At 42.6% G+C, this 27,992-nt stretch overlaps 1 protein-coding gene across 1 annotated transcript; it reads right to left on the reverse strand.

The window, feature by feature from the left end:
* Window positions 1-695: 695 nt before the first annotated feature.
* LOC147334244 (E3 SUMO-protein ligase ZBED1-like) lies at window positions 696-27,992 on the reverse strand. The gene is made up of 5 exons (XM_086285899.1): window positions 27,924-27,992; window positions 27,699-27,820; window positions 27,444-27,573; window positions 27,198-27,365; window positions 696-776 (listed from the first exon to the last, which is right to left on the reverse strand). Exons 1-5 carry the CDS (start codon window positions 27,990-27,992, stop codon window positions 696-698), a joined length of 570 nt encoding a protein of 189 aa, XP_086142025.1.

Raw genomic sequence — 27,992 nt, forward strand, 5'->3', positions numbered from 1 at the left:
ATTTTTTGTTGGGGGGCCAGGTAGGGGCACAGATTTGGAGAAGGGTGGCAGATGTAATTGGCAGATAATGTTTAAAAAAAATTCTACCAACTGTTAACCATAATTCAATAATCCTATAAACCTAATAACCGAATGCGCTTTTAACTCTTATTAGAATGAGATTTTAACCACTACGGTGCAAAGTTTTTAGATACTGCGTTGATAAAGTACAAGAGATGCAATCAGTGTCAGTGTTTACTCAGCATTCAAGGACAGCAATATTTGCATAGTATTTTTACTGACATATAGTGCACATATGTTTTGGGCAAAAACATTTTTTAATATTAAAATACGAACATTTGTAACAAACAATTGACAAATTAGCCAGTTCCAATGTAAAACTTTATCTGCCTATTAAAAAAAGAAGATAATCTTCTCACAAACTGGTGTTTGATTTTGAAACAGGAAAAAAAGTGGGGAAACAACTGAAAAGACTAACATTTGAATAAAACCTGAAAGCAAGTAAATACTTTCTATGCTGCCTTATGGTAAACTTTGTGTCACGGTCTGACTGGCAGACCGTGAGGGGATGTTGGAGAAAGGACCCAAACGCTGGACTTAGTGGAATGAGCAGTGGGTTTATTTACAGTGAGGTAAATGTACACCACACAATAAATCTCCAAAGTGCTCCCTCGACTCCCGTGACGTGTCTTCTCCTAAGTGCTGGTATCTCTTGCTCTCTGCCCTGTGCCTTCGCACACCCCGTGTGTCTTGCAGTCCTGTGTTCCGCTGTCCTCCTGAGGAAAAACGACAGACACAGCCATTATGGCACCAACTCCAGCAGGCATACACTGACCAGGACTATAAACACTGACATGAAGTCTAACTCAACAATCCTGCGCCAGAGGAAGCTCTGTTAAGTAGCTCCCCCGACGAGCCTGATCAGAAGCAGGTGTGTGAGAACCTAGGCATGACCGGCAGGGCCACGCCCATCAGGCCTGCAGGTGACTGTCCTTCATCCTTCAGCCACACCCGCAGACACACACCAGCATGGAACACAAGAGCACAGTGCAGCAAAAATACATCCAATACAATAACACCAATAACAATAACAATAACAGCAATAGTAACACTAAAGGTCCACACTTCTCACGGACCCCAAGTCCCCGGAACCGGGTCCGTGACACTTTGGTAATATTGATAAAGAACAACACTGGCTGATGATGAAATACAGTCAGCTGGCATGGTGACACTGCCAGTATTAACCTGCAGGGCTGGACTGGGACAGAAAATCGGGCATTTTGACTACAGACCGGCCCACCAGGTATTAAAGTCATAAAGACTTTGAATGAAAACAAATGCTGTTGTGACAGTGATGTACAGTCTTGTTGGTATATGTATGATTTCTATACATTTTACGTCAGATAAAAACTTTGGTTGTAAGATTCAGATAATTATTTAATAAAAGCTAATATTTCTTTCTGCCTTTCTTTCCCTGTTAATGCCCCCTGGCAAAACTTTGCTAGATCCGCCCCTGCACAGTTACCAGCTGTCAGCTACAAAAAAAAAGGATCCTGGTGTTATTTGTCTCTCAGAAACCGTTCATAACTTCCCTTCAACTCATCCATGTCACCTAAAAGGTAAACCTGTTTCTCCATCACCTGTTCAGCTCTGATGATTCAGTAAGGACATCTCCTGGTTTCATCTTCATGTTTCCCTCTCATCACATATCCAAACCGACATCATGACCAGCAGCTTTACAGCTGTGGCTCCAGCAAACATCAGCTGATACTAGAAATTAATATTAAATAAATTCTAACAACAGCTGATCAAGCTTAAACGTGCTGCTGTTGTTTATCTGCTAGTTTATAAAAAATACTTATTTTCCACCCTGATTTACGAATAAATTCTTTACAAATCCTACCATGTGGATTCATGGATTTTTTTTTCACATTCTGTCTCTCACAGTTGAAGTGTATCTCTGGTGCAAATTACTGACCTCTGTCATCATTTTAAGTGGGGGAACTTGCACAATCGGTGGCTGACTGTGCGCACAGCTGAACGCACTATGGGAACATCTCTACCAGCACTGCAGGACATCTATGCTGAAAGGTGCAGATCCAGGGCCATCAGGATCATTAGGGATTCTAGCCATCCCGCCCACAAACTGTTCAGGCCACTGAGGTCAGGGAAGCGCCTCTGTAGCCTGAAAACAAGAACAGAAAGGTTCAGGAGGAGTTTTTACCCACAAACTGTGAGACTCCTCAACCAAAACACAAACCGGACAACATGATGGACAATCTCACACACAGTACATAATTTGCACTTTATCTTTCTTCTCTGAACCTTATCCGTACCTTATTATATACATCTGTACTATGTAAATATGTATATTTTTATAGTCTTCTCATTCAAATCATTACAGTGCAATATCTTGCACGTCATGGATATATATTTATAAGCACAAACATATGGACTTTTACATTGTTTTTTTATATATTTTTTTTACTTTTAACTTTTGTTTCTTTTCCTTTTTTTCTTAGCTTATGTAAAATCCTTTTTAGCATGTTTGCACAGTCGGGGGGAGTACTTTTTTAGCCAGAAAAAACATTTCACTGTATGTTGTACCAGCTATAACTACATGTGACAAATAAATAAAGAATTGAATTGAATTGACTAAATACTTTTTTGCCCCACTGTATATCTTATAACTCATAACTCTTATGTTAGCTCCCCTCAGCATACTGTCTGAAATATTCGACGGCTGCAATAATTCTTCAAGTGTTATTTTTTCCTTGGTATTCTAATTTCACCGAAGTTTACTAAACTCAACAAACTTAATATTACTTACCGGGACATTTAAGTAATATTGGCCTGGGGGTGGCCTGTGCCCCCCCACCCCGCTGGACACGCCACTGGTGACACTCTACGATTGGAGGGGGGACTCCCAGCAGCTGGAAACCACCAGAAAGCATGAAGCAGCAATTCTAAGTGACCATATCTAGAGGCTCCTCACTGAATCTGAGTGTGGTACTTTCACAGTTTACCCAAGTCCATGATTAACTGCAAAGTGGAAGTGGAGGAGCCACAGCAACAAAGACCACATAAAGTTTCACAGCAGGGTTGCGAAACGCTGATGCACATAGTGTGTGAAAGTTGCCAACGCTCAAGAACGGTTCCAGACTTCCTCTAGCATAAACATTGTTGGAGCCATGACATAAAAATAACATTTTCTTTAGATGTAATACAGTGTTGGCTTGGTCACTCTGGCGCAGCTGGCTGCCGGCAGAGCTCACGGGCACGTCACTGCAACTCCCCCTGGCTTCTGCTCCGCAGCTGCTGAGTGAGCCCTCATCTGGGACTCTCCTCAGCTCTTTCTGGGACAGTGGCGCAGCTGCCCCTCTGTTGGTCTTCCTTGGTCTCTTGTGTTCTGAGGGCCTCTGGATGTCTGGAGTCTTGATCTCCTCCATACCTGCTTCATGCCCTGGAGGACGGGGCAGTGCCCCCCCCACACCCTCTAGCAGATCATTACATGAAGGAACCTTTTAAAAACAAGCGCACTCATGCTCACAGGTGTACACACGGGTGCTCACACACACAAACTACACCCTTTTTGGCTCCTACCTCAAAGCACACTGTGCGCTGTCGATCTTACGTGCTGCACAATAATGTTTAATATTTAGTATTTTACTGTTATATTCCCATATATCATTGTGATGTTGTTTATTGTATTGCTCTCGTTTTCTTCTGCTTGTTTTATTTTTCTTTCTCAACAGGTGATCCAGGTGATTGATATATGTATTTATTTGGGGTTTTTTTTGTTTTTTTTGTTTTTTTGTCTGCTTATTTAGTTGGTTTTTGGGTTTTTTTGCCCTTTATCCCCGTCCCTCTTTTCCACTGTTTTTCCCCCCTCTTCCTTTCTCCCTTTTCTTTTCCTCATTCAAGTCTGTCCCGTATCTAACAAGTGAAAATAAAATAAATTAAAGCTGCAAGCAGCGTTATGAGGGCCCTCGCACCCCCGGCACGTTGAGCCACTGCCAACACCTCAAACCAGCACCTCCGATCTGATGTCACATTGATGGATTTCATGCTTTTAATCACCAGCTAACATTTCATCTTATTCAACCAGGATTATAGTCATGCCACTAGGTGGCGCTCTAACCATTATTGACAAATAGCATAACAAACATTTCCAAGCTCGAGTCTCATCACACCTGCGACCTTTGGGAGAGATTGGACATTGTGTTTTTTAGTGACAGCCGATTACTGCTTTTTGCGAGTGATTGAAACTCTACGTGCCGCCATGACCACCCCGTTTCCCTGAACGGAAAAAGCTTCGCAATTTAACATCACAAAGGTCTTTAGATTCTACACACTGAAGAATGCTTCAATATGATGAAATCCCTTGGAGGAGTTCGTCAAAGTATGAGGCCTGAAAAGGGGGGAAAATGTCATCAAAATTACACATTAATTTTAAAATGGCTGACTTCCTGTTGGATTTGGGATATTGCTCCAAGAGACTTTTTTGTACATCTTGATATCTCCTATAAGCCTACCAGGTTTCAGATTCATACATAAAACACAGAGCTGGGGCTGTGGTTTTGAAATTTTGTAGGGGGCGCTGTGGAGCCATTTTGGGATATTCAATGAAAATGATCACATGACAACAAAGCCTTCATCCATTTGGAGGTGTGTGCCAAATTTCAAGCCTCTATAAACTTGCCAAGACCCTCAAAAGCCACTTCATCTTTCATGGTGAACAGCGTTGCCACCAGGGTGCGCCGTTCAGTTTAAAGTCACAATCTTTGCACTGAAGCATCACGAGGGACTGATGGTGATATTCACCGCTTTTGAGGTGGCCACGATGAACCTGTGAAAATCAGTACAACAAAATTAAAGCCATGACATTTCCTGTTGCCACTAGGTGGCGCTGTCCGTATTTCCGACAATGGGCACATCAATCTGTTCAGGGCGGGTCTGACATCATGACTGTAAAGTCTGGTACTGATCAGACTGGATTTCATTGAGTTATACTAATTTGTTTCTTCATGGCGTGACATCAAAGTTCGCCATGCTGCTGGGGTCACACCCTTTTGCGAAAACTCACAGTTTTCATTGTAACCCAAGACCAACTCCTTAAGGGTTTTCTGGAGAAATTTGAGGCTGCAGATGTCACCCATCACTATACTGTACCCCAAAGTGTAAAACATGACATTTCCTGTTCCCACTAGGTGGCGCTGTCCTTGATGTCAAATATGGCAGTTGAAATATGTTCAGGGCTGGAGCCTTATCATATGTGTTCACTTTGGTCAAGGTCAGAAAATGTATGACAAAATGAGAGGCAATAAGATTTTCATGGCGAGTCATCGAAATTCGCCATGGCGCCACGGCCTCATAGTATTGTGAAAACTCAAAAGCTCCGCAATTTAACATGGCACAAGGGTGTAGTTGGCACTGACCAAATATGAAGCTTATACGACCAAATCCCAAGGAGGAGTTCGTTAAAGTTCGAGGCATGGAAATGGCAAAATTAGAGCCAAAATGTCAGCTTCACTTCCAAATGGCGGACTTCCTGTTGGGTTTGCGTCAATGGGCCCACTGACTTTTTTGTTCGTCTTGGCATGATACACATGTGTGCCAAATTTCATACATGTAGCTCAAACGATGTGGTCGTAGGGCTGCATTTAACAAGGCATAGGTGGCGCTGTAGAGCCATTTCCCAGTGCTCATATGTAAAACCATTAAAATACAAAATTTTTCACCAGACCTGGCATGTGTGCAAAATTTCATGAGTTTTTGAGCATGTTTAGGCCCTCAAAAAGGCCCTTGTTTGGGGTGAATAATAATAATAATAATAATAATAATAATAATAATTAAAGCTGCAAGCAGCGTTATGAGGGCCCTCGCACCCCCGGCACGTCGAGCCACGCCCAACACCTAAAACCAGCACCTCCGATCTGATGTCACATTGATGGAATTCATGCATTTAACCACCAGCTAACATTTCAACTCATTCATTCATGATTAGTTAGTCGTTCCACTAGGTGGCGCTCTAACCATTATGTACAAATGGCATAACAAACATTTCCGAGCTCGAGTCTCATCACGCCTGCGACCTTTGGGAGAGATTGGATATTGTGTTTTTGAGTGACAGCAGATTACTGCTTTTTGGCGAGTGATTCAAACTCTAAGTGCCGCCATAACCACCCCTTTTCCCTGAACGTAAAAAGCTTCGCAATTTAACATCACAAAGGTCTTTAGATTCCACAAACTTCAGATCGGTCCAATCTGATGAAATCCCTTGGAGGAGTTCGTCAAAGTACGGTGCCTGAAAAGAGGGGAAAATGTCGCCAAAATTACACATTAATTTTAAAATGGCTGACTTCCTGTTGGATTTGGGATATTGCTCCAAGAGACTTTTTTGTACATCTTAATATCTTCCATAAGCTTACCAGGTTTCAGACTCATAGAGAAAACACAGAGCAAGGGCTGATGTTTTGAAATATTGTAGGGGGCGCTGTGGAGCCATTTCGCGCTATTCAATGAAAATGATCACATGACAACAAAGCCTTCATCACATTGGAGGTGTGTGCCAAATTTCAAGCCTCTATAGACTTTCCAAGCCCCTCAAAAGCCACTTCATCTTTCATGGTGGACCGCGTTGCCACCAGGGTGCGCCGTTCAGTTTAAAGTCACAATTTTTGCACTGAAGCATCACGAGGGACTGATGGTGATATTCACCGCTTTTGAGGTGGCCAAGATGAACCTGTGAAAATCAGTACAACAAAATTAAAGCCATGACATTTCCTGTTGCCACTAGGTGGCGCTGTCCGTATTTCCGACAATGGGCACATCAATCTGTTCGGGGCGGGTCTGACATCATGCCTGTAAAGTCTGGTACTGATCAGACTGGATTTCATTGAGTTATACTAATTTGTTTCTTCATGGCGTGACATCAAAGTTCGCCATGCTGCTGGGGTCACACCCTTTCGCGAAAACTCACAGTTTTCACTGTAACCCAAGACCAACTCCTTAAGGCTTTCCTGGAGAAATTTGAGGCTGCAGATGTCACCCATCACTATACTGTACCCCAAAGTGTAAAACATGACATTTCCTGTTCCCACTAGGTGGCGCTGTCCTTGATGTCAAATATGGCAGTTGAAATATGTTCAGGGGTGGAGCCTTATCATATGTGTGCTCTTTGGTCCAGATCGGAACATGTATGACAGAATGAGAGGCAATAAGATTTTCATGGCGAGTCATCGAAATTCGCCATGGCGCCACGGCCTCATAGTATTGTGAAAACTCAAAAGCTCCGCAATTTAACATGGCACAAGGGTGTAGTTGACACTGTCCAAATTTGAAGTTTATAGGACCAAATCCCAAGGAGGAGTTCGTTAAAGTACAAGGCATGGAAACGGTAAAATCAGACCCAAAATGTCACCTTCAATCCAAAATGGCGGACTTCCTGTTGGGTTTAGGACATTGCCATAATAGACTTTTTTGTTCGACTCTGAACGTTATATAGGTGTACCGACTTTCAAACGTGTAGGTCATACCCATACCGGGGGCTCGCGTTTTTCATTTTTCTAGGTGGCGCTACTGAGCTAATTTTCCCTGGCCATGTCTGGGAACATTAAAATACGTAAATTTTCACCAGACCTGACGCGTGTGCAAAATTTCATGAGTTTTCGAGCATGTTTAGGCCCTCAAACGGCCAATTCATTTGCCGGAATAATAATAATAATAATAATTAAAGCTGCAAGCAGCGTTATGAGGGCCCTCGCACCCTGGCGTGTCGAGCCACGCCCAACACCTAAAACCAGCACGTCCAATGTGATGTCACATTGATGGAATTCATGCATTTAACCACCAGCTAACATTTCATCTCATTGAACCATGATTATAGTCGTCCCACTAGGTGGCGCTCTAACTATTACTGACAAATGGCATAACAAACATTTCCGAGCTCGAGTCTCATCACACCTGCGACGTTTGGGAGAGATTGGATATTGTGTTTTTGAGTGACAGCAGATTACTGCTTTTTGGCGAGTGATTGAAACTCTAAGTGCCGCCATGACCACCCCGTTTCCCTGAACGTAAAAAGCTTCGCAATTTAACATCACAAAGGTCTTTAGATTCCACAAACTTCAGATCGGTCCAATCTGATGAAATCCCTTGGAGGAGTTCGTCAAAGTATGAAGCCTGAAAAGAGGGGAAAATGTCGCCAAAATTACACATTAATTTTAAAATGGCTGACTTCCTGTTGGATTTGGGATATTGCTCCAAGAGACTTTTTTGTACATCTTAATATCTTCCATGAGCTTACCAAGTTTCAGACTCATAGATAAAACACAGAGCAGGGGCTGATATTTTGAATCTTTGTAGGGGGCGCTGTGGAGCAATTTCGCGCTATTCAATGAAAATGATCACATGACAACAAAGCCTTCATACATTTGGGGGTGTGTGCCAAATTTAAAGCCTCTATAAACTTTCCAAGCCCCTCAAAAGCCACTTCATCTTTCATGTTGAACCGCGTTGCCACCAGGGTGCGCCGTTCAGTGTAAAGTCACAATTTTTGCACTGAAGCATCACGAGGGACTGATGGTGATATTCACCGCTTTTGAGGTGGCCACGATGAACCTGTGAAAATCAGTACAACAAAATTAAAGCCATGACATTTCCTGTGGCCACTAGGTGGCGCTGTCCGTATTTCCGACAATGGGCACGTCAATCTGTTCAGGGCGGGTCTGACATCATGCCTGTAAAGTCTGGTACTGATCAGACTGGATTTCATTGAGTTATACTAATTTGTTTCTTCATGGCGTGACATCAAAGTTCGCCATGCTGCTGGGGTCACACCCTTTTGCGAAAAGTCACAGTTTTCACGGTAACCCAAGACCAACTCCTTAAGGCTTTCCTGGAGAAATTTGAGGCTGCAGGTGTCACCCATCACTATACTGTACCCCAAAGTGTAAAACATGACATTTCCTGTTCCCACTAGGTGGCGCTGTCCCTGGTGTCAAATATGGCAGTTGAAATATGTTCAGGGGTGGAGCCTTATCATATGTGTTCACTTTGGTCAAGGTCAGAAAATGTATGACAAAATGAGAGGCAATAAGATTTTCATGGCGAGTCATCGAAATTCGCCATGGCGCCACGGCCTCATAGTATTGTGAAAACTCAAAAGCTCCGCAATTTAACATGGCACAAGGGTGTAGTTGACACTGTCCAAATTTGAAGGTTATGAAATGAAACCCCAAGGAGGAGTTCGCAAAAGTTCGAGGCATGGAAATGGCAAAATTAGAGCCAAAATGTCACCTTCTCTTCCAAATGGCGGACTTCCTGTTGGGTTTGCGTCAATGGGCCCCCAGACTTTTTTGTTCGTCTTGGCATGATACACATGTGTGCCAAATTTCATACATGTAGCTCAAACGATGTGGTCGTAGGGCTGCATTTAACAAGGCATAGGTGGCGCTGTAGAGCCATTTCCCAGTGCTCATATGTAAAACCATTAAAATACAAAATTTTTCACCAGACCTGGCATGTGTGCAAAATTTCATGAGTTTTTGAGCATGTTTAGGCCCTCAAAAAGGCCCTTGTTTCGCCTGAATAATAATAATAATAATAATAATAATAAGAAACGGAGCAGATACAATAGGGCCTTCGCACTGTCAGTGCTCGGGCCCTAATAATAATAATAATAATAATTAAAGCTGCAAGCAGCGTTATGAGGGCCCTCGCACCCTGGCGTGTCGAGCCACACCCAACACCTAAAACCAGCACGTCCGATCTGATGTCACATTGATGGAATTCATGCATTTAACCAACAGCTAACATTTCATCTCATTCAATCATGATTATAGTCATCCCACTAGGTGGCGCTCTAACCATTAATGACAAATGGCATAACAAACATTTCCGAGCTTGAGTCTCATCATGCCTGCGACCTTTGGGAGAGATTGGACATTGTGTTTTTGAGTGACAGCAGATTACTGCTTTTTGGCGAGTGATTCAAACTCCACGTGGCGCCATGACCATCCCGTTTCCCTGAACGTAAAAAGCTTCGCAATTTAACATCACAAAGGTCTTTAGATTCCACACACTGGAGAATGGTTCAATATGATGAAATCCCTTGGAGGAGTTCGTCAAAGTATGAAGCCTGAAAAGAGGGGAAAATGTCGCCAAAATTACACATTAATTTTAAAATGGCTGACTTCCTGTTGGATTTGGGATATTGCTCCAAGAGACTTTTTTGTACATCTTAATATCTTCCATAAGCTTACCAGGTTTCAGACTCATAGATAAAACACAGAGCAAGGGCTGATGTTTTGAAATATTGTAGGGGGCGCTGTGGAGCCATTTCGCGCTATTCAATGAAAATGATCACATAACAACAAAGCCTTCATCACATTGGAGGTGTGTGCCAAATTTCAAGCCTCTATAAACTTTCCAAGTCCCTCAAAAGCCACTTCATCTTTCATGGTGGACCGCGTTGCCACCAGGGTGCACCGTTCAGTATAAAGTCACAATTTTCGCACTGCAGCATCATGAAGGACTGACGGTGACATTCACCGCTTTTGAGGTATCCACAATGAACCTGTGAAAATCAGTACAACAAAGTGTAAGACATGACATTTCCTGTTGCCACTAGGTGGCGCTCTTCATATTCCTGACAATGGGCACATCAATTTGTTCAGGGCGGGTCTGACATCATGCCTGTAAAGTCTGGTACTAATCAGACTGGATTTCATGGAGTTATACTAATTTGTTTCTTCATGGCGAGATATCAAAGTTCGCCATGCTGCTGAGGTCAAACCCTTTCGTGAAAAGTCACAGTTTTCACTGTACCCCAAGACCAACTCCTTACGCCTTTCCTGGAGAAATTTGAGGCTGCAGATGTCACCCATCACAATACTGTACCCCAAAGTGTAAAACATGACATTTCCTGTTCCCACTAGGAGGTGCTGTTGCTGACGTCAAATATGGCAGTTGAAATATGTTCAGGGCTGGAGCCTTATCATATGTGTGCTCTTTGGTCCAGATCGGACAATGTATGACAGAATGAGATGCAATAAGATTTTCATTGCGAGTCATCGAAATTCGCCGTGGCGCCACGGCCTCATGGTATTGTGAAAACTCAAAAGCTCCGCAATTTAACATGGCACAAGGGTGTAGTTGGCACTGACCAAATATGAAGCTTATACGACCAATTTCCAAGGAGGAGTTCGTTAAAGTTCGAGGCATGGAAATGGCAAAATTAGAGCCAAAATGTCACCTTCTCTTCCAAATGGCGGACTTCCTGTTGGGTTTGCGTCAATGGGCCCAAAGACTTTTTTGTTCGTCTTGGCATGATACACATGTGTGCCAAATTTCATACATGTAGCTCAAACGATGTGGTCGTAGGGCTGCATTTAACAAGGCATAGGTGGCGCTGTAGAGCCATTTCCCAGTGCTCATATGTAAAACCATTAAAATACAAAATTTTTCACCAGACCTGGCATGTGTGCAAAATTTCATGAGTTTTTGAGCATGTTTAGGCCCTCAAAAAGGCCCTTGTTTTGCCTGAATAATAATAATAATAATAATTAAAGCTGCAAGCAGCGTTATGAGGGCCCTCGCACCCCCGGCACGTCGAGCCACTGCCAACACCTCAAACCGGCACGTCCGATGTGATGTCACATTGATGGATTTCATGCTTTTAATCACCAGCTAACATTTCATCTTATTCAACCAGGATTATAGTCATGCCACTAGGTGGCGCTCTAACCATTATTGACAAATAGCATAACAAACATTTCCAAGCTCGAGTCTCATCACACCTGCGACCTTTGGGAGAGATTGGACATTGTGTTTTTTAGTGACAGCAGATTACTGCTTTTTGCGAGTGATTGAAACTCTACGTGCCGCCATGACCACCCCGTTTCCCTGAACGGAAAAAGCTTCGCAATTTAACATCACAAAGGTCTTTAGATTCTACACCCTGAAGAATGCTTCAATATGATGAAATCCCTTGGAGGAGTTCGTCAAAGTATGAGGCCTGAAAAGGGGGGAAAATGTCATCAAAATTACACATTAATTTTAAAATGGCTGACTTCCTGTTGGATTTGGGATATTGCTCCAAGAGACTTTTTTGTACATCTTGATATCTTACACAAGCTTACCAAGTGTCAGACTCATAGATGAAACACAGAGCAGGGGCTGATGTTTTGAAATATTGTAGGGGGCGCTGTGGAGCCATTTCGCGCTATTCAATGAAAATGATCACATGACAACAAAGCCTTCATCCATTTGGAGGTGTGTGCCAAATTTCAAGCCTCTATAAACTTTCCAAGCCCCTCAAAAGCCACTTCATCTTTCATGGTGAACCGCGTTACCACCAGGGTGCGCCGTTCAGTTTAAAGTCACAATTTTTGCACTGAAGCATCACGAGGGACTGATGTTGATATTCACCGCTTTTGAGGTGGCCACGATGAACCTGTGAAAATCAGTACAACAAAATTAAAGCCATGACATTTCCTGTTGCCACTAGGTGGCGCTGTCCGTATTTCCGACAATGGGCACATCAATCTGTTCAGGGCGGGTCTGACATCATGCCTGTAAAGTCTGGTACTGATCAGACTGGATTTCATTGAGTTATACTAATTTGTTTCTTCATGGCGTGACATCAAAGTTCGCCATGCTGCTGGGGTCACACCCTTTCGTGAAAAGTCACAGTTTTCACTGTAACCCAAGACCAACTCCTTAAGGCTTTCCTGGAGAAATTTGAGGCTGCAGATGTCACCCATCACAATACTGTACCCCAAAGTGTAAAACATGACATTTCCTGTTCCCACTAGGTGGCGCTGTACCTGGTGTCAAATATGGCAGTTGAAATATGTTCAGGGGTGGAGCCTTATCATATGTGTTCACTTTGGTCAAGGTCAGAAAATGTATGACAAAATGAGAGGCAATAAGATTTTCATGGCGAGTCATCGAAATTCGCCATGGCGCCACGGCCTCATAGTATTGTGAAAACTCAAAAGCTCCGCAATTTAACATGGCACAAGGGTGTAGTTGACACTGACCAAATATGAAGGTTATGAAATCAAACCCCAAGGAGGAGTTCGCAAAAGTTCGAGGCATGGAAATGGCAAAATTTGAGCCAAAATGTCACCTTCTCTTCCAAATGGCGGACTTCCTGTTGGGTTTGCGTCAATGGGCCCACAGACTTTTTTGTTCGTCTTATCATGATACATATGTGTGCCAAATTTCATACATGTAGCTCAAACGATGTGGTCGTAGGGCTGCATTTAACAAGGCATAGGTGGCGCTCTAGAGCCATTTCCCAGTGCTCATATGTAAAACCATTAAAATACAAAATTTTTCACCAGACCTGGCATGTGTGCAAAATTTCATGAGTTTTTGAGCATGTTTAGGCCCTCAAAAAGGCCCTTGTTTCGCCTGAATAATAATAATAATAATAATAATAATAATAATAATAATAATAATAATAATTAAAGCTGCAAGCAGCGTTATGAGGGCCCTCGCACCCCCGGCACGTCGAGCCACGCCCAACACCTCAAACCGGCACGTCCGATGTGATGTCACATTGATGGATTTCATGCTTTTAATCACCAGCTAACATTTCATCTTATTCAACCAGGATTATAGTCATGCCACTAGGTGGCGCTCTAACCATTATTGACAAATAGCATAACAAACATTTCCAAGCTCGAGTCTCATCACACCTGTGACCTTTGGGAGAGATTGGACATTGTGTTTTTTAGTGACAGCAGATTACTGCTTTTTGCGAGTGATTGAAACTCTACGTGCCGCCATGACCACCCCGTTTCCCTGAACGGAAAAAGCTTCGCAATTTAACATCACAAAGGTCTTTAGATTCTACACACTGAAGAATGCTTCAACATGATGAAATCCCTTGGAGGAGTTCGTCAAAGTATGAGGCCTGAAAAGGGGGGAAAATGTCATCAAAATTACACATTAATTTTAAAATGGCTGACTTCCTGTTGGATTTGGGATATTGCTCCAAGAGACTTTTTTGTACATCTTGATATCTTACACAAGCTTACCAAGTGTCAGACTCATAGATGAAACACAGAGCAGGGGCTGATGTTTTGAAATATTGTAGGGGGCGCTGTGGAGCCATTTCGCGCTATTCAATGAAAATGATCACATGCCAACAAAGCGTTCATCCATTTGGAGGTGTGTGCCAAATTTCAAGCCTCTATAAACTTTCCAAGCCCCTCAAAAGCCACTTCATCTTTCATGGTGAACCGCGTTACCACCAGGGTGCGCCGTTCAGTTTAAAGTCACAATTTTTGCACTGAAGCATTACGAGGGACTGATGTTGATATTCACCGCTTTTGAGGTGGCCACGATGAACCTGTGAAAATCAGTACAACAAAATTAAAGCCATGACATTTCCTGTTGCCACTAGGTGGCGCTGTCCGTATTTCCGACAATGGGCACATCAATCTGTTCAGGGCGGGTCTGACATCATGCCTGTAAAGTCTGGTACTGATCAGACTGGATTTCATTGAGTTATACTAATTTGTTTCTTCATGGCGTGACATCAAAGTTCGCCATGCTGCTGGGGTCACACCCTTTCGTGAAAACTCACAGTTTTCACTGTAACCCAAGACCAACTCCTTAAGGCTTTCCTGGAGAAATTTGAGGCTGCAGATGTCACCCATCACAATACTGTACCCCAAAGTGTAAAACATGACATTTCCTGTTCCCACTAGGTGGCGCTGTACCTGGTGTCAAATATGGCAGTTGAAATATGTTCAGGGGTGGAGCCTTATCATATGTGTTCACTTTGGTCAAGGTCAGAAAATGTATGACAAAATGAGAGGCAATAAGATTTTCATGGCGAGTCATCGAAATTCGCCATGGCGCCACGGCCTCATAGTATTGTGAAAACTCAAAAGCTCCGCAATTTAACATGGCACAAGGGTGTAGTTGACACTGACCAAATATGAAGGTTATGAAATCAAACCCCAAGGAGGAGTTCGCAAAAGTTCGAGGCATGGAAATGGCAAAATTAGAGCCAAAATGTCACCTTCTCTTCCAAATGGCGGACTTCCTGTTGGGTTTGCGTCAATGGGCCCACAGACTTTTTTGTTCGTCTTGGCATGATACATATGTGTGCCAAATTTCATACATGTAGCTCAAACGATGTGGTCGTAGGGCTGCATTTAACAAGGCATAGGTGGCGCTCTAGAGCCATTTCCCAGTGCTCATATGTAAAACCATTAAAATACAAAATTTTTCACCAGACCTGGCATGTGTGCAAAATTTCATGAGTTTTTGAGCATGTTTAGGCCCTCAAAAAGGCCCTTGTTTCGCCTGAATAATAATAATAATAATAATAATAATAATAATAATTAAAGCTGCAAGCAGCGTTATGAGGGCCCTCGCACCCCCGGTGTGTCGAGCTACGCCCAACACCTGAAACCAGCACGTCCGATCTGATATCACATTGATGGAATTCATGCATTTAACCACCAGTTAACATTTCATTTGGTTCAACCATGAGTATAGTCGTCCCACTAGGTGGCGCTCTAACCATTATACACAAAGGGCATAACAAACATTTCCGAGCTCGAGTCTCATCACGCCTGCAACTTTTGGGAGACCTTTGGGAGAGTTTGGACATTTTGATTTTGAGTGACAGCAGATTACTGCTTTTTGGCGAGTGATTGAAACTCCACGTGCCGCCAAGACAACCCCGTTTCCCTGAACGTAAAAAGCTTCGCAATTTAACATCACAAAGGTCTTTAGATTCCACACACTGGAGATTGGTTCAATATGATGAAATCCCTTGGAGGAGTTCGTCAAAGAACGATGCCTGAAAAGAGGGGAAAATGTTGCCAAAATTGCACATTAATTTTAAAATGGCTGACTTCCTGTTGTATTTGGGATATTGCTCCAAGAGACTTTTTTGTACATCTTGATATCTCCTATAAGCTTACCAGGTTTCAGACTCATACATAAAACACAGAGCTGGGGCTGTGGTTTTGAAATTTTGTAGGGGGCGCTGTGGAGCCATTTTGGGATATTCAATGAAAATGATCACATAACAACAAAGCCTTAAGCACATTGGAGGTGTGGGCCAAATTTCAAGACTTTTTAAACTTTCCAAGCCCCTCAAAAACCACTTCATTTTTCATGGTGAACAGCGTTGCCACCAGGGTGCACCGTTCAGTATAAAGTCACAATTTTCGCACTGCAGCATCATGAAGGACTGACGGTGACATTCACCGCTTTTGAGGTATCCACAATGAACCTGTGGAAATCAGTACAACAAAGTGTAAGACATGACATTTCCTGTTCCCACTAGGTGGCGCTCTTCATATTCCTGACAATGGGCACATCAATCTGTTCAGGGCGGGTCTGACATCATGCCTGTAAAGTCTGGTACTAATCAGACTGGATTTCATGGAGTTATACTAATTTGTTTCTTCATGGCGAGATATCAAAGTTCGCCATGCTGCTGAGGTCACACCCTTTCGTGAAAAGTCACAGTTTTCACTGTACCCCAAGACCAACTCCTTAAGGCTTTCCTGGAGAAATTTGAGGCTGCAGATGTCACCCATCACAATACTGTACCCCAAAGTGTAAAACATGACATTTCCTGTTCCCACTAGGTGGCGCTGTCGCTGACGTCAAATATGGCAGTTGAAATATGTTCAGGGCTGGAGCCTTATCATATGTGTTCACTTTGGTCAAGGTCAGAAAATGTATGACAAAATGAGAGGCAATAAGATTTTCATGGCGAGTCATCGAAATTCGCCATGGCGCCACGGCCTCATAGTATTGTGAAAACTCAAAAGCTCCGCAATTTAACATGGCACAAGGGTGTAGTTGACACTGTCCAAATTTGAAGTTTATAGGACCAAATCCCAAGGAGGAGTTCGTTAAAGTTCGAGGCATGGAAATGGCAAAATTAGAGCCAAAATGTCACCTTCTCTTCCAAATGGCGGACTTCCTGTTGGGTTTGCGTCAATGGGCCCACAGACTTTTTTGTTCGTCTTGGCATGATACACATGTGTGCCAAATTTCATACATGTAGCTCAAACGATGTGGTCGTAGGGCTGCATTTAACAAGGCATAGGTGGCGCTGTAGAGCCATTTCCCAGTGCTCATATGTAAAACCATTAAAATACAAAATTTTTCACCAGACCTGGCATGTGTGCAAAATTTCATGAGTTTTTGAGCATGTTTAGGCCCTCAAAAAGGCCCTTGTTTTGCCTGAATAATAATAATAATAATAATAATAATAATAATAATAATAATAATAAGAAACGGAGCAGATACAATAGGGCCTTCGCACTCTCGGTGCTCGGGCCCTAATAAGAAACGGAGCAGATACAATAGGGCCTTCGCACTCTCGGTGCTCGGGCCCTAATTAAAGCTGCAAGCAGCGTTATGAGGGCCCTCGCACCCCCGGCGTGTCGAGCCATGCCCAACACCTGAAACCAGCACGTCCGATCTGATGTCACATTGATGGAATTCATGCATTTAACCACCAGCTAACATTTCAACTCATTCATTCATGATTAGTTAGTCGTTCCACTAGGTGGCGCTCTAACCATTATGTACAAATGGCATAACAAACATTTCCGAGCTCCAGTCTCATCACGCCTATGAGCTTTGGGAGAGATTGGACATTGTGTTTTTGAGTGACAGCAGATTACTGCTTTTTGGCGAGTGATTCAAACTCTAAGTGCCGCCATAACCACCCCGTTTCACTGAACGTAAAAAGCTTCGCAATTTAACATCACAAAGGTCTTTAGATTCCACAAACTTCAGATCGGTCCAATCTGATGAAATCCCTTGGAGGAGTTCGTCAAAGTATGAAGCCTGAAAAGAGGGGAAAATGTCGCCAAAATTACACATTAATTTTAAAATGGCTGACTTCCTGTTGGATTTGGGATATTGCTCCAAGAGACTTTTTTGTACATCTTGATATCTCCTATAAGCCTACCAGGTTTCAGATTCATACATAAAACACAGAGCTGGGGCTGTGGTTTTGAAATTTTGTAGGGGGCGCTGTGGAGCCATTTTGGGATATTCAATGAAAATTATCACATGACAACAAAGCCTTCGTCACATTGGAGGTGTGTGCCAAATTTCAAGCCTCTATACACTTGCCAAGACCCTCAAAAGCCACTTCATCTTTCATGGTGAACAGCGTTGCCACCAGGGTGCGCCGTTCAGTTTAAAGTCACAATTTTTGCACTGAAGCATCACGAGGGACTGATGGGGTTATTCACCGCTTTTGAGGTGGCCACGATGAACCTGTGAAAATCAGTACAACAAAATGAAAGCCATGACATTTCCTGTTCCCACTAGGTGGCGCTGCCCGTATTTCCGACAATGGGCACATCAATCTGTTCAGGGCGGGTCTGACATCATGCCTGTAAAGTCTGGTACTGATCAGACTGGATTTCATTGAGTTATACTAATTTGTTTCTTCATGGCGTGACATCAAAGTTCGCCATGCTGCTGGGGTCACACCCTTTCGCGAAAACTCACAGTTTTCACTGTAACCCAAGACCAACTCCTTAAGGCTTTCCTGGAGAAATTTGAGGCTGCAGATGTCACCCATCACTATACTGTACCCCAAAGTGTAAAACATGACATTTCCTGTTCCCACTAGGTGGCGCTGTCCCTGGTGTTAAATATGGCAGTTGAAATATGTTCAGGGGTGGAGCCTTATCATATGTGTTCACTTTGGTCAAGGTCAGAAAATGTATGACAAAATGAGAGGCAATAAGATTTTCATGGCGAGTCATCGAAATTCGCCATGGCGCCACGGCCTCATAGTATTGTGAAAACTCAAAAGCTCCGCAATTTAACATGGCACAAGGGTGTAGTTGACACTGACCAAATATGAAGGTTATGAAATCAAACCCCAAGGAGGAGTTCGCAAAAGTTCGAGGCATGGAAACGGCAAAATTAGAGCCAAAATGTCACCTTCTCTTCCAAATGGCGGACTTCCTGTTGGGTTTGCGTCAATGGGCCCCCAGACTTTTTTGTTCGTCTTGGCATGATACACATGTGTGCCAAATTTCATACATGTAGCTCAAACGATGTGGTCGTAGGGCTGCATTTAACAAGGCATAGGTGGCGCTCTAGAGCCATTTCCCAGTGCTCATATGTAAAACCATTAAAATACAAAATTTTTCACCAGACCTGGCATGTGTGCAAAATTTCATGAGTTTTTGAGCATGTTTAGGACCTCAAAAAGGCCCTTGTTTCGCCTGAATAATAATAATAATAATAATAATAATAATAATTAAAGCTGCAAGCAGCGTTATGAGGGCCCTCGCACCCCATCGCGTCGAGCTACGCCCAACACCTACAACCAGCACCTCCGATCTGATGTCACATTAATGACATTCATGCATTCAACCACCAGCTAACATTTCATCTCATTCAATCATGATTATAGTTGTCCCACTAGGTGGCGCTCTAACCATTACTGACAAATGGCATAACAAACATTTCCGAGCTCGAGTCTCATCACGCCTGCGACCTTTGGGACATATTGGACATTTTGATTTTGAGTGACAGCAGATTACTGCTTTTTGGCGAGTGACTGAAACTCCACATGCCGCCATGACCACCCCGTTTCCCTGAACGTAAAAACCTTCGCAATTTAACATCACAAAGGTCTTTAGATTCCACACACTGGAGATTGGTTCAATATGATGAAATCCCTTGGAGGAGTTCGTCAAAGAACGGTGCCTGGAAAGAGGGGAAAATGTCACAAAAATTACACATTAATTTTAAAATGGCTGACTTCCTGTTGGATTTGGGATATTGCTCCAAGAGACTTTTTTGTACATCTTGATATCTCCTATAAGCTTACCAGGTTTCAGACTCATACATAAAACACAGAGCTGGGGCTGATGTTTTGAAATTTTGTAGGGGGCGCTGTGGAGCCATTTTGCGCTATTCAATGAAAATGATCACATAACAACAAAGCCTTAAGCACAATGGAGGTGTGCGCCAAATTTGAAGCCTTTATAAACTTTCCAAGCCCCTCAAAAGCCACTTCATTTTTCATGGTGAACAGCGTTGCCACCAGGGTGCGCCGTTCAGTATAAAGTCACAATATTCGCACTGCAGCATCATGAAGGACTGACGGTGATATTCACCGCTTTTGAGGTGTCCACAATGAACCTGTGAAAATCAGTACAACAAAGTGTAAGACATGACATTTCCTGTTCCCACTAGGTGGCGCTCTTCATATTCCTGACAATGGGCACATCAATCTGTTCAGGGCGGGTCTGACATCATGTCTGTAAAGTCTGGTACTGATCAGACTGGATTTCATTGAGTTATACTAATTTGTTTCTTCATGGCGTGACATCAAAGTTCGCCATGCTGCTGGGGTCACACCCTTTCGTGAAAAGTCACAGTTTTCACTGTAACCCAAGACCAACTCCTTAAGGCTTTCCTGGAGAAATTTGAGGCTGCAGATGTCACCCATCACAATACTGTACCCCAAAGTGTAAAACATGACATTTCCTGTTCCCACTAGGTGGCGCTGTCCCTGGTGTCAAATATGGCAGTTGAAATATGTTCAGGGGTGGAGCCTTATCATATGTGTTCACTTTGGTCAAGGTCAGAAAATGTATGACAAAATGAGAGGCAATAAGATTTTCATGGCGAGTCATCGAAATTCGCCATGGCGCCACGGCCTCATAGTATTGTGAAAACTCAAAAGCTCCGCAATTTAACATGGCACAAGGGTGTAGTTGACACTGACCAAATATGAAGGTTATGAAATCAAACCCCAAGGAGGAGTTCGCAAAAGTTCGAGGCATGGAAATGGCAAAATTAGAGCCAAAATGTCACCTTCTCTTCCAAATGGCGGACTTCCTGTTGGGTTTGCGTCAATGGGCCCACTGACTTTTTTGTTCGTCTTGGCATGATACACATGTGTGCCAAATTTCATACATGTAGCTCAAACGATGTGGTCGTAGGGCTGCATTTAACAAGGCATAGGTGGCGCTGTAGAGCCATTTCCCAGTGCTCATATGTAAAACCATTAAAATACAAAATTTTTCACCAGACCTGGCATGTGTGCAAAATTTCATGAGTTTTTGAGCATGTTTAGGCCCTCAAAACGGCCCTTGTTTCGCCTGAATAATAATAATAATAATAATAATAATAATAATAATAATAATAAGAAACGGAGCAGATACAATAGGGCCTTCGCACTCTCGGTGCTCGGGCCCTAATTAAAGCTGCAAGCAGCGTTATGAGGGCCCTCGCACCCTGGCGTGTCGGGCCACGCCCAACACCTAAAACCAGCACGTCCGATGTGATGTCACATTGATGGAATTCATGCATTTAACCACCAGCTAACATTTCATTTGGTTCAACCATGAGTATAGTCGTCCCACTAGGTGGCGCTCTAACCATTATAGACAAAGGGCATAACAAACATTTCCGAGCTCGAGTCTCATCACGCCTGCGACCTTTGGGAGAGATTGGACTTTGTGTCTTTGAGTGACAGCATATTACTGCTTTTTGGCCAGTGATTGAAACTCTACGTGCCGCCATGACCACCCCGTTTCCTTGAACGTAAAAAGCTTCGCAATTTAACATCACAAAGGTCTTTAGATTCCACACACTGGAGAATGGTTCAATATGATGAAATCCCTTGGAGGAGTTCGTCAAAGTATGAAGCCTGAAAAGAGGGGAAAATGTCGCCAAAATTGCACATTCATTTTAAAATGGCTGACTTCCTGTTGGATTTGGGATATTGCTCCAAGAGACTTTTTTGTACATCTTGATATTTTCCATAAGCTTACCAGGTTTCAGACTCATAGATGAAACACAGAGCAGGGGCTGTGGTTTTGAAATTTCGTAGGGGGCGCTGTGGAGCCATTTTGCGCTATTCAATGAAAATGATCACATAACAACAAAGCCTTATGCACATTGGAGGTGTGCGCCAAATGTCAAGACTTTTTAAACTTTCCAAGCCCCTCAAAAGCCACTTCATTTTTCATGGTGAACAGCGTTGCCACCAGGGTGCGCCGTTCAGTATAAAGTCACAATATTCGCACTGCAGCATCATGAAGGACTGATGGTGATATTCACCGCTTTTGAGGTGTCCACAATGAACCTGTGAAAATCAGTACAACAAAGTGTAAGACATGACATTTCCTGTTCCCACTAGGTGGCGCTCTTCATATTCCTGACAATGGGCACATCAATCTGTTCAGGGCGGGTCTGACATCACGCCTGTAAAGTCTGGTACTGATCAGACTGGATTTCATTGAGTTATACTAATTTGTTTCTTCATGGCGAGATATCAAAGTTCGCCATGCTGCTGAGGTCACACCCTTTCGTGAAAAGTCACAGTTTTCACTGTAACCCAAGACCAACTCCTTACGCCTTTCCTGGAGAAATTTGAGGCTGCAGATGTCACCCATCACTATACTGTACCCCAAAGTGTAAAACATGACATTTCCTGTTCCCACTGGGTGGCGCTGTCGCTGATGTCAAATATGGCAGTTGAAATATGTTCAGGGGTGGAGCCTTATCATATGTGTTCACTTTGGTCAAGGTCAAAAAATGTATGACAAAATGAGAGGCAATAAGATTTTCATGGCGAGTCATCGAAATTCGCCATGGCGCCACGGCCTCATAGTATTGTGAAAACTCAAAAGCTCCGCAATTTAACATGGCACAAGGGTGTAGTTGACACTGACCAAATATGAAGGTTATGAAATCAAACCCCAAGGAGGAGTTCGCAAAAGTTCGAGGCATGGAAATGGCAAAATTAGAGCCAAAATGTCACCTTCTCTTCCAAATGGCGGACTTCCTGTTGGGTTTGCGTCAATGGGCCCACAGACTTTTTTGTTCGTCTTGGCATGATACACATGTGTGCCAAATTTCATACATGTAGCTCAAACGATGTGGTCGTAGGGCTGCATTTAACAAGGCATAGGTGGCGCTCTAGAGCCATTTCCCAGTGCTCATATGTAAAACCATTAAAATACAAAATTTTTCACCAGACCTGGCATGTGTGCAAAATTTCATGAGTTTTTGAGCATGTTTAGGCCCTCAAAAAGGCCCTTGTTTCGCCTGAATAATAATAATAATAATAATAATAATAATAAGAAACGGAGCAGATACAATAGGGCCTTCGCACTCTCGGTGCTCGGGCCCTAATAATAATAATAAGAAACGGAGCAGATACAATAGGGCCTTCGCACTCTCGGTGCTCGGGCCCTAATTAAAGCTGCAAGCAGCGTTATGAGGGCCCTCGCACCCCCGGCGCGTCGAGCCACGCCCAACACCTAAAACCAGCACGTCCGATCTGATGTCACATTGATGGATTTCATGCTTTTAATCACCAGCTAACATTTCATCTTATTCAACCAGGATTATAGTCATGCCACTAGGTGGCGCTCTAACCATTATTGACAAATAGCATAACAAACATTTCCAAGCTCGAGTCTCATCACACCTACGACCTTTGGGAGAGATTGGACATTGTGTTTTTTAGTGACAGCAGATTACTGCTTTTTGCGAGTGATTGAAACTCTACGTGCCGCCATGACCACCCCGTTTCCCTGAACGGAAAAAGCTTCGCAATTTAACATCACAAAGGTCTTTAGATTCTACACCCTGAAGAATGCTTCAATATGATGAAATCCCTTGGAGGAGTTCGTCAAAGTATGAGGCCTGAAAAGGGGGGAAAATGTCATCAAAATTACACATTAATTTTAAAATGGCTGACTTCCTGTTGGATTTGGGATATTGCTCCAAGAGACTTTTTTGTACATCTTGATATCTTACACAAGCTTACCAAGTGTCAGACTCATAGATGAAACACAGAGCAGGGGCTGATGTTTTGAAATATTGTAGGGGGCGCTGTGGAGCCATTTCGCGCTATTCAATGAAAATGATCACATGACAACAAAGCCTTCATCCATTTGGAGGTGTGTGCCAAATTTCAAGCCTCTATAAACTTTCCAAGCCCCTCAAAAGCCACTTCATCTTTCATGGTGAACCGCGTTACCACCAGGGTGCGCCGTTCAGTTTAAAGTCACAATTTTTGCACTGAAGCATCACGAGGGACTGATGTTGATATTCACCGCTTTTGAGGTGGCCACGATGAACCTGTGAAAATCAGTACAACAAAATTAAAGCCATGACATTTCCTGTTGCCACTAGGTGGCGCTGTCCGTATTTCCGACAATGGGCACATCAATCTGTTCAGGGCGGGTCTGACATCATGCCTGTAAAGTCTGGTACTGATCAGACTGGATTTCATTGAGTTATACTAATTTGTTTCTTCATGGCGTGACATCAAAGTTCGCCATGCTGCTGGGGTCACACCCTTTCGTGAAAAGTCACAGTTTTCACTGTAACCCAAGACCAACTCCTTAAGGCTTTCCTGGAGAAATTTGAGGCTGCAGATGTCACCCATCACAATACTGTACCCCAAAGTGTAAAACATGACATTTCCTGTTCCCACTAGGTGGCGCTGTACCTGGTGTCAAATATGGCAGTTGAAATATGTTCAGGGGTGGAGCCTTATCATATGTGTTCACTTTGGTCAAGGTCAGAAAATGTATGACAAAATGAGAGGCAATAAGATTTTCATGGCGAGTCATCGAAATTCGCCATGGCGCCACGGCCTCATAGTATTGTGAAAACTCAAAAGCTCCGCAATTTAACATGGCACAAGGGTGTAGTTGACACTGACCAAATATGAAGGTTATGAAATCAAACCCCAAGGAGGAGTTCGCAAAAGTTCGAGGCATGGAAATGGCAAAATTTGAGCCAAAATGTCACCTTCTCTTCCAAATGGCGGACTTCCTGTTGGGTTTGCGTCAATGGGCCCACAGACTTTTTTGTTCGTCTTATCATGATACATATGTGTGCCAAATTTCATACATGTAGCTCAAACGATGTGGTCGTAGGGCTGCATTTAACAAGGCATAGGTGGCGCTCTAGAGCCATTTCCCAGTGCTCATATGTAAAACCATTAAAATACAAAATTTTTCACCAGACCTGGCATGTGTGCAAAATTTCATGAGTTTTTGAGCATGTTTAGGCCCTCAAAAAGGCCCTTGTTTCGCCTGAATAATAATAATAATAATAATAATAATAATAATAATAATAATAATAATAATAAGAAACGGAGCAGATACAATAGGGCCTTCGCACTCTCGGTGCTCGGGCCCTAATAATAATAATAATAATAATAATAATAATAATAATAATAAGAAACGGAGCAGATACAATAGGGCCTTCGCACTCTCGGTGCTCGGGCCCTAATAATAATAATAATAATAATAATAAGAAGAAACGGAGCAGATACAATAGGGCCTTCGCACTCTCGGTGCTCGGGCCCTAATAAGAAACGGAGCAGATACAATAGGGCCTTCGCACTCTCAGTGCTCGGGCCCTAATAAATAAAACAAACAATAAAAGATGAATTAAATAGACCATTACGGCAAGGCTGGGATGGTCAATTTGGTAAAGTAAATCCGTTGGGCATCTTTCTTTGCCTTTAGACAATAATTCTGATGGCAAAAGAACCAAACGGGACAGGCAAAAAAAAAACAAAAAAAAAAGGAAGTGTAGGAGCCACAGCAACAAAGACCACATAAAGTTTCACAGCAGGGTTGCGAAACGCTGATGCACATAGTGTGTGAAAGTTACCAACGCTCAAGAACGGTTCCAGACTTCCTCTAGCATAAACATTGTTAGGAAAAATTGGGGCCATGACATAAAAATAACATTTTCTTTAGATGTAATACAGTGTTGGACACTAATTTTGCTTGTTCATCAGTCAGTAAATTACTGTCACGATCCAACCTTAAAATATATGAATGAATATATATATATATATATATATATATATATATATATATATATATATATATAATTTTATTTATTTATTTTCTTTTAATGTTGGATCCTTTCTGCAGTGGTTTTGGTTTCGAATGTGATGCATTTTTTTATGTTTTGGTTATGATATTTGTTTTTCTGTTGACTCTTGGTCAACAGGAAACTCTGAGATAGATAGACAATAAAATTGATTCATGTTTGTGGCTGTAATGTGACAAAATGTGGGAAAGTTCAAGGGGAGCGAATACTTTTGCAAGCCACTGTATAGGCTCCCCACTGAATCTGAGTGTGGTACTATCATAGTTTACCCAAGTCCACGATTAACTGCAAAGTGGAAGTGGAGGAGCCACAGCAACAAAGACCACAAGTTTCATAGCAGGGATGCACATAGTGTGTGAAAGTTGCCGGCATGTGACACGAAAAAACTCAGAGATAGATATAACAATAAGGGAACAAGTCAAAACAAAGACTGTGGAATCTTACAAAGCTCAAATGTTTTCCAGAATACGTTCGATAAAAAAAGAAAGTGAAAGAGTTGCATGACTATTATTTGTTGAGAATGAAGTCTGCAGGAGGGGATTTTTATTGCTGAAAGCTCCCCTTTCGTGCAATGTTAAACTCAGAGACAGATGAAGAACAAAGGCGTGAGTTGGAAGATGGACACAAAAATGTCAAAAAAAAAAACTACATGAGCTCTTTTTCCATGTGTTTTATTATTTCCCACCAGTTGAGCATTGCGTGGCACATCCGACATACTGTTTTACTTTTGTCCATGACACACTTACCATCAGGGTCATACTTCACATGAAAACCAAAGTAGTTCAAACGCCAGATCTGAATGAGGGTGGGGGAGGTTCAGTTTCTGGTAGCGTTGAGGCAGTTGTCATGTTGCAACGAGCTTAGCTTCTGTCTTGCTAGCTTGCGCTGCGCTCAGTGGATCTGCGCTTGACAGTGCAGCCTAGGCGGAGTAGTTGAATGCAGATCCACTGAGCGCTCAACACAGACAGCATCGTCAGAAGAAAAGTTGATAAAATAAATAAAAAAAATTGTATTGTTCGATACATATGCGAACCGAACCGAAAGCACTGTATCGAACTGTTCAATATCGATACGAGTATTGTTGCACCCCTAGCTGCTATGGGTCACTTTTTGTGTTTTACAATATGGTGTGTCTATGTGAAGCTTTTTAAGGTACACACAAGTAATTAGCAGCAGGTGCTGTTGTTTGGGAGGAAGCAAACAGTCTGGAATTATTAGCATTGAAAAAGCATACTAATGGAATAAAGATTTTAAACAGACAAGATAAGTACAGGTGAAGTTACTGGACTGTAATGTAATGTGATGAAATGGCAGGTGACGGCTAGGTAAGCCTCTGTGTTAATGGAGGTCCACATATCAGATGTCAAACTAACTGCAGAAACCTTGGCCACAGCCAGTTTTTCTTTTTGTTTGGACTCTTTGTATCTTTGGTCCACCATAGCTTTCAAAGCCTAAACAAAAGAAAGTACAGTACTTAATATGGAAATGAAGGCAAAATGGAAACATGCTTCATATTTTAAGATACACACCTGCCTTGTGGGGAGAACATAGTTAGGGTTCAAAGCTTTAACAAGCTTCCTAAACCCACTGTCCTCCACAATAGTGAAGGGCTGGGAATCCTCTATCACCATGTTGAGCAAGGCCTCATCCACATCATTCCTCTCCCTTGATAAAAAAAAAAAAAAAAGAAATTACAGATATCAGTAATTACAACCCGAATATAAGTGAATGACATGGGGTATATAAATGTATCAAATGACTGTATCCTTAAAACCTACAAAAACTCACCTGAGCTTGGTCCACCTTGGTTAGTCTCCTTGTTCTCATGCAGGGCTCTGCAATGCCTCAGCATAGATGAGGTGTTGTTGCTGTATCCAAGTTCTTTGGAGCACAGCAAACACTTCACCTTTTAATAAACCAAAAGACAGAAATACGATTATAAGATCTGTGGTGTCGTTTATGTATATTATGGTGCTTATCATTTGTGCTATTTATTACAGTGTGTATACCTTATTAGGAGAGATGAGATCGAAATGTTGCCAGACCGGGGAAAATTTTCTTTTCCTTGCTGGTTCCAT

This window comes from Aulonocara sp. 'chitande type north' Nkhata Bay, linkage group LG3, assembly GCF_057382095.1.
Source record: "Aulonocara sp. 'chitande type north' Nkhata Bay isolate Kocher_YH1m ecotype deep benthic linkage group LG3, A_spYH_male_GT1.1, whole genome shotgun sequence".
In the NCBI taxonomy this organism is placed as follows: Eukaryota; Metazoa; Chordata; class Actinopteri; order Cichliformes; family Cichlidae; genus Aulonocara; species Aulonocara sp. 'chitande type north' Nkhata Bay.

Coding starts and splice junctions, on each gene's coding strand:
- LOC147334244 (XM_086285899.1), bottom strand. CDS start 27,992: ATGGAACCAGCAAGGAAAAGAAAATTTTCCCCGGTCTGGCAACATTTC. Junction 27,821..27,923: donor ATCTCATCTCTCCTAATAAG/GTATACACACTG, acceptor GTTTATTAAAAG/GTGAAGTGTTTGCTGTGCTC. Junction 777..27,197: donor TCACATTACATTACAGTCCA/GTAACTTCACCT, acceptor GTTTTTCCTCAG/GAGGACAGCGGAACACAGGA.